The sequence below is a fragment of the Anabas testudineus genome, chromosome 5 (genome assembly GCF_900324465.2).
Source record: "Anabas testudineus chromosome 5, fAnaTes1.2, whole genome shotgun sequence".
In the NCBI taxonomy this organism is placed as follows: domain Eukaryota; kingdom Metazoa; phylum Chordata; class Actinopteri; order Anabantiformes; family Anabantidae; genus Anabas; species Anabas testudineus.
In genome coordinates this window covers 11,496,390-11,504,163 of record NC_046614.1, presented here as the reverse complement: position 1 = coordinate 11,504,163, position 7,774 = coordinate 11,496,390, and the positions used below count along the sequence as shown (strand labels likewise).

Here is a 7,774-nt window from a genome sequence, read left to right as displayed (position 1 = left end):
TTCTGGTTGTTTCAGAGTGATTCAAGGAAGAGTTGAAACACAATGTGTCTTTTATTTTAATTTTTTTTATTTTTTTTTTTGTAAAATATGCAAACTTTTATTTTTTATTTCCTGATGTCTGTTGTTTAACATTATGTGTGCAGCAGCGGGAGCAACAATTTGTACAGATTGAAAACATACAACACTTTTGCTGGTCTAATGTGTCAGGTCATTGGTAACCCTGGGAGGCAAACCGTTTAAAGCTACTTCTTCCTGTAACTGCTGCAGAGATTTATAGTCATGCACAGATGATAAATTAATTTTGTTTTTAAACTTTAAAGCATTCTTTCATTAGCGAACAAAAGACAATCAATTATTTCTATTTATATTTGAATTATAGTTGTATTTTGTAGAGTTTCTAGGTCATTGAAACACGCATTTATAGGGAAGAAGTTATTTAATAAGGCGAGATGAGATAAAACTTGATGGATCTTTACCCCACCGAATATGAAATTCTTTTCATTTTTGGATGCATCCTCAAAAACACATCAAAACCACACCGGGCAGCCAGAACAAAAGGACATATCACGTGATATATTGTTATTTTGTCCATATTAATAGTCATTCTGTTTGGTTCTAATGTACACCAATGCCCATGAGAAGTGGTTTTAAGCGGTTTTGTTGCGACAAACCTTCAGGTATCATTAAATGCATCCTCTGTCAAAGGGATGACGTGAACATTCTCTAAATCTGAGAAGGTAGATTGTACAAATATTATTTGTACAAAGGAAGGTGCGGTTACTAAATTAAAATATACTTTAGGTTAAGCAATGAGGGAACTAAAACAGAAGACTCACAAATTCCCTGTGAATACAATAAATCGAAAGGAAAGGGAGGAAGTCTTTTTTTCAATGCTGCTGTTGTCACTGAGTTTTATTGTCTGTTGGTAAAGTTTTAGTTTGTAGAAAGTTTAATATCCTCTTTTTTTCCTTTTGACTGTCACTTGAAAACCTTTGAGATAATTGGCCTTATTTTTTGATCATTTTATCTTTGAAGTAGATCTTAGCTGTAGATTTTAGCTTTTCTTAGACAGTAGACGTTAGCTTTTCTCTATGTAGGGATTGATGCTGTTTTCTTGTGCACATCACGTTTTGTCTTTGTTTTCTTTCTCACACGGATCTCCGTTCCAAACCTTCTGCATGGTCGGGGCCTGTTTATAAAAAGCCTTTTCCGAGTGGAGAGCTGAACCAAACACGTCATATAGTGCTGATCCAAAAGATTCATACAGATGCTGCATCAGTGTTGTGGCTCAAAGAGGCTCCAAGCCTGTGTGTGTTTCTGTCTTTCAGTCAGCATGTGGAGTGGAGCTCATGTCCCCACACAGTACATCCAAATATGTTGAACTTTAATTTATTCTGACATCAAAAACTGTAGATATGTAGATAATAGGAATAGTGGTTTTACAAAGGACTGCTCACTAGACCATGGAAGTGCCATTAAAGACAATTCTTACAGCCTTTAGTGAGACAGCAAGTCTGAATGAATTTGTGAGTGATCCCAAATTCTGCAAAAACTATTTTTAGCTAAGCCTTAATGTTTTTTCTCTGGATAAACTGCCTGCCTGATCTCTCATAGGATTGACACTAAGTTGTATATACTAGGGAAACGGCAGCGGGCTTGTTTGAGCGCCATCGAGTTAGTCGTCACGCCCGTCGAGTTAGAAGTAGGGTTACACAGTGCTTTTCTTCCTGCTCTTCAACCATCCTTGTTTGAATCCAGTAAAACGCAGTCATAATGTCTTTAATCAAGGCTCACATTTGGATGATTCTGTTTTGTCTTCCTTTTTTTTTTATTTCCACACGTCATTTTTGCTGCATGTTCTGTTCCTTTCTACAACCAAAGACGTTGTAGCCACCCACATTTTAGCTCTCTGTCACGGACAAACTCTCATCCAAAGACGATCCGCAGCACATAGCTGGATTTTTATGATAAGGGTGTTTACATCCAAACAATATTCCACATTTTGACAGTTTGTGTGGTTTTGTAGGAACTATTTCGGCACTGTATCAAAAATTCTCAGCTGATTTTCAAGTGAAGAAATTCTCAGATTTTGTTTACATGTGTTGATAGAACAGAGTTTTCCTCCAGTATACGTAAAGGAGTGTTGGAATGCATGTCAACAAAGTCATTATGAACTTTATTGGCCTCAACAGACACCCTGGAGGAACAAACAGCGCAGCTTTTATGGCAGTGAGAGTTTTCAGACACGAGAGCTACTTTTGTAAATAGTCTTTTTTTCCCTTCTTCTTCTTCTTCTTGCTTACACTGTTCTGTTTGTTTCTTCTTGTGTGTTTTCATGATTTTTTTTAATGATTTCTAACCTGTCCAAATAACAGTGAATAGCAAGTTTTCCCATTCAGTGCACCATGAAGGAAAATGTCATGGATATTGTTTATATGTTCAGAGAAAATGATATTCCATGTATTAGCCATCAATTTTAGTACAAAAACAGGATTTTGGAACTATGAAATGACCACTTGTTACAATACAGTGTTTATTTATTTTTTTTACAAACTAGTCAGCAGAGATAATGTAACAGAAAACCGTGATGCTCTAAAATGAATTAGCATCAGGGAGATGATAGAAGCTTAAATTAAATTGTAGGAATACTAGTGTGCTTTACAGACCATGAAAATTACAATAAATAGTTGCACTTACTTTTAGTCCCCATCAATAGATAGATAAATAAATATCCTGTCCATCCTTATGTAGATTTGATGGCTTATTTCATAGCTTCAAAATGTTTTGCTGCTAAAACAGGATTTCCAAACAGATGGTTAGATGTTGACCAGCCTGGATTTTCAAAATGTCTCCTTTTAGTTTGGTTGATACTAGTACTCTATATTTGATTTTATACAATAATCATAATACTAACCTAATCCCCAGGTAGAATACTATTAACTTGCTAATGGGCAGTTTCCAGTTTTGTATTTTGCACAACCTTAAGTCCGAAATGTATTCTTAAGGTGGCATTTCTGAACAGGAAATTCTTAAACAAGCTTCTTGTTGCTTGACACAGTGTAAATCTTGGACATTTTGAAAATACAATGGACTCATCTCACTTCCTGCTTGTGAACAGTTTTCTTATTTATACAAGAACTCATTTTGTACAGTTTTGTTAGAGGAAAGAGGTTTTGATATTTGGTTATTTTGCAAAGCCACTCGGCTACTTTTGTCTTCCTGTGCCAGAGTTGCTAAAATTTTCTGTAAGTTGTGTTTGTTTTTTTTTATTGATTGAGAAAAAAATTCCTTCTTTCTTGGTTTTCTCTTTGAATTTGAATATGTCAGTTTTTCTTTTTTTAATAAAAGTCTTGTTTCAATAATTGGGTAAACTGTGTTTTATTATCTGTCTTTAGGCGGCTACATATATTGTGACTAGATGTAAATAAGTGAATAAGTGTAAGTTATAGTTATATAAGTTATAGTTATAAATAAATTTAAATAAATTTTAAGTAGACTTCAATTCATGTGGAAAGCCTGGTAACCATAATAGTTTAATAATTTGCTACTGAACTGAGGTCAGAAATGACTGAATGTCATAAACTAAAGCACATTTATCATCATTTATATATACAGTAAGTCAGGCACAGAGGTGTTCATCAATCTGTTTTATTTTATTGGTGAATTAAATGTACACAGCTAATTATCTTTAAAAATATATATATTATTATGTCCAGTTTTATTAAATCAACAACATTTGTATTACTCGCATTATGATCATCGGCTTGTTAACATTAAATAATTCTCTATTAAATTCCAAAGGCCTTATTAAAGTCAGATCTTTAGTAGTAGTGAATGCTGCCACATTCTCCCTTTTGGACTTCAGACTTTATCAGCGTCACAAGTCTGTTAAAGGTTTCGCTCATGCTGTATTTTCCCCAAAAACATCAACTTAAGCATTCCAGCTCTAATTGGACCTGTTAGCATGAAAATGTTTTACATACACACACAGTAAAAATATTAACTTATATATGATTCTGTGCATAAAAAACAAGTATAAAACAAATCATATCCACTTCTCTGGTTTATCAGAAACTGACCGTCATCAACTCTGTGACTGGGATTGTTTGAATCCACTTATTAGCATAGTGACTGTTTAAACACAGGGTGGTGGGGCTGCAGCAGACCCCAGGGCAACACAAAGCCACATAAAGAGAAACAGCCAGAGTAAACTGCACTGAGGTATTATGCAGGTGTACGTGATTTCGGGGCATAGTGACAAAAACCAGGACGAGGATTGTGTAGACAGGATTACAGAGCCAAACTAGAAATTACTCTTGGTTTGCAGAGTTCTGACGCATGTACAAAAACGGAGGAAAGTCAAAACAGGGATTCATCCTCATTCATCTTGGTCATCAACATAGCTGTTGTTGAGATTGCTGAGAGCCCATATAGCACAGTGGAGAGCACAGTTATTTATTACTGGGAAAATCTATCCGATTCTTCACTCGCGGCCTTCTCCAAAGATCTGTAGGAGGAAGCTGAATAGGTAGATAATGTCCAGGTAGATGCTGAGTGTGGCAAAAATATACTCCTCTGGACTTATGGTGTACCGCTTGTTCCCTAAGAGTAACTGAGTATCAAAGGCAAGGAACTGTGACAGAAAGAGATGGAGAAAGAAATTAAGTTAGACATTTTTATCTTCATTGGGAGGTCTGTGTGTTTCTTTTATTTAATTTTGATCTGATTCTTACCAGAGTGAAGAGGATAGCTCCCAGCACAGCATAAATGGCATGTAGCCATGGGACCTGTAGAGTAAGACAAAAGCATTACATACCACAGTTCAGAAGGAAAGCAGGATACTAACTTAAGTAAGACAGCAAAGTGCTTTGGTAGATTATCCGTGAAGTTAATCGCTTCATGTCATTTAAGATGTAAATACAGCCTGCAGCACCTGAGGCATTAACCTGCAACTGTTATTTAAGTCATCATTAGCCTATTTTAGGCCTCTTCTAGAAAGGTGTGTGTGGGAATTGTACTAGAGAGGCTGACGGAAGTGAACTCACGTATCCAAAAGGGACGACAATGGAGATGGTGATGGCACAGAGAAGCATGACCATGCACAAAGAGAACAGGACACCCTGGTAGGATGTGACATCAATCTGAAACAGGCGAGAGGACAACCACATGATGGGTTTCTTTCCTTATAACAACATCTGTCTGCTTTGCTGTTTGAAAGCTATCAGATGTTACACATTCTTCTCACCCTGCTCTGGAAGCTGAAGACGGTGACGGAAAGACAAACCAGAGATGTGATTCCCAGACACAGCACCACAGATTTGGTGTTGTAAAAGCTGAAAGAAGATGTAGCACATCTTTAAATAGTATCATCTCCTCTCTTATTTTTCCTTTAATTTAATTTTTTTTTTTTTGATGGGTAAAAAATTAGTGTCTCATGTAGATCCTTAGTGTTTACCTCGACACAAATCCCATCATGAAGGCCATGCTCAATGTCTGTAAGGAAAAGGAGAAAGACAGCCACAGTTCAGCTGTTTGCTGAGTAAAGCTCATATGCTGTATTTTAGTATATGAGTTTAATACTGAGAAAAACTCACAAACAAAACCAACAGAATGATGTTCCAGGGAAACTGTCTCCTGTTTAGGTACAGAAGAAAATAAAATTTACACATTTTACATAGACAGCATTATTTACGTGCCTCTATAATATACAATGTTGTAGTCATTTACAATTAGATTCACATAAAACAAGAAGCACCTCAGATCTCCACAGCAGGACAGTGCAACGTAGGTGGAGAAGAACATGAGACTGTTAAAAAAAAGAGAGTGAAAGGGTTAATACGCAACTTAACAAACAAAATAACGTAAAGAAAGGTGGGAACATGAGCTGTGATGTGTTTTCACTTACTACGAAGCCATGTACATGCTCGGATGAGTCTGAATAAAGAACCTCACAGGTGTGCTGTAGACAAAATAATAGGTGGGTTCACTTAGTCAAAACCAAACCTCTACTGGTAAATAATGTTACAGATGAGCAGGAAAAAAAAACTAAAGTAGTTACCAAAATGTGAAGAGGCCAACTACTGCCACAGTCACAAAGAGCTGAACCATGAGAATGGCATAGACCTGTGGGGGGGGGACATGAAAGAGGTCTCTGTGACATGTGTTTTACATGTGTGATACGTTTTCATTTCATCTGTGTTCATACCTTCCGGATGAAGGTCCGCCTGACGGTCTTGTCATCCCAGACAAACTGGGCCTGCATCTCCTCGTAGCCTGAGGAAAGAAACAAGAAGGAGACATGAGAATTGTGGAAACTGAGATGAATTATACCACAGCTTCAAACGACGTGGAGACAGTGTACAAGTCGGATGCAAACAAGTACCTGTGTGATGTCAAGTCACAGCTTTAATAAATAAATTAGATACAGTAACAGAAAAACAACTATTCAAACTGTCTGGTGTCTGTTTTTCATTTTAATTTTCCACTTGTATTTTGATTGAAATAAGCAGATAGTAATTGTAACTAGAACTAGAAGACATGCTTGACTCCGTGCTATCACTTCTGTAAATAAAAGAGGTTAGTTGTTACCTGCTGTTGCCTCCTGGTAGCTTGGGGGCTCACTGGCATCACTCACCTGCTGGGATCAAATCTGGATTAGCTGTGTATTGATTTAGCTGCTAAAGCTCTGCTTCTCTCAGATGCATCAACCCAAATACAGTGGTAATCATTTTCCTTGACCACATATTCTTCCGCATAGAGCCTATGATTAGAGCCCAAATTACATTTTGTCTAGAAAACAGCCTCCGTGTGTGCTTGGTTGTAAGGATTAGGATGGATGTGATGGGCCTCCATCTTTAGGTAGCCTGCACAGATAATTCTATGGTTGAATTACACACACTACTTGAAGGATAGAGTAAAAGATTTTAGAGCTTGGTGATGTTGACGAGTCTCTCCAGGCACGGCAACATAATTTACACCCCTTTGTGAACACACTTTTCTGACATTATAGCACATTTTTAAACAAACGCAAGAAAAGAAATGTATTAATTTAGATAAATCAGCCAATACACAACTAGTACAATGCTAGTATTTAATTATAAGGTAGGAAAATTACATACCTTTCCCTTTTTCATGATTTTGCCCTTTTTGCTCCTGCGTGCCTCTGATGACGAGGAAGGCTATTCTGAAGTCACAGACAATTTCCTTTCCTATATGCAGCTGTTTTAATTCAAAATCTGTAATTTCTCAGTTCCTCTCTCTTAATTTAAAAGCATTACTGTGGCAAAAAACACTGCGAGTGGCGAGGAAAATGTCGTCCATGGAGTTGTTGCTGCTCTGAATTTGTCTCCAATGTGAGGATTACGCCAAAGCTTTATAGGCCTGCATGTGGTTAATCTCCCCCTAACCCTGATCCCACGCCACCCCTACGCTCAGCCTAATGAGGTCGTTCTAGCAATATCCAGGTAGACCCAAAACAGTGGGATGAATCCAGGCCATACCACTGGTGCTGCCGAACAGGGGTGTCGTTCATGTCTCTCTTTGCTGTCGACAGTTTTCCAGGACACATAATCATCCTAGTGCTCACCAGAAGGACTCAAAGGACTCACATGTCCATATGACAAATGCATTACATAACTATTTTGTTCCACTTTGGAGATAAGTGGGAGGCACAGATTTAAGGTGTTTACATTTTAAATTACTCAAAATATTATTTAAACAGGACCAGCAGCCCCTGCACACGTGAATGTGCTCATAGACGCTCAAACATTTACAG

The 7,774-nt window shown here is 37.3% G+C and overlaps 1 protein-coding gene across 1 annotated transcript; it reads right to left on the bottom strand.

Moving 5' to 3' along the window:
- Window positions 1-4,483: 4,483 nt before the first annotated feature.
- On the bottom strand, window positions 4,484-7,133 carry faim2b (Fas apoptotic inhibitory molecule 2b). The gene is made up of 12 exons (XM_026349344.1): window positions 7,119-7,133; window positions 6,589-6,634; window positions 6,206-6,273; window positions 6,059-6,123; window positions 5,906-5,959; window positions 5,756-5,806; window positions 5,595-5,634; window positions 5,456-5,493; window positions 5,246-5,333; window positions 5,046-5,141; window positions 4,734-4,787; window positions 4,484-4,633 (listed from the first exon to the last, which is right to left on the bottom strand). The coding sequence occupies exons 1-12, from the start codon at window positions 7,131-7,133 to the stop codon at window positions 4,484-4,486; spliced, it is 765 nt and encodes a 254-aa protein (XP_026205129.1).
- Between the last annotated feature and the right edge of the window lie 641 nt (window positions 7,134-7,774).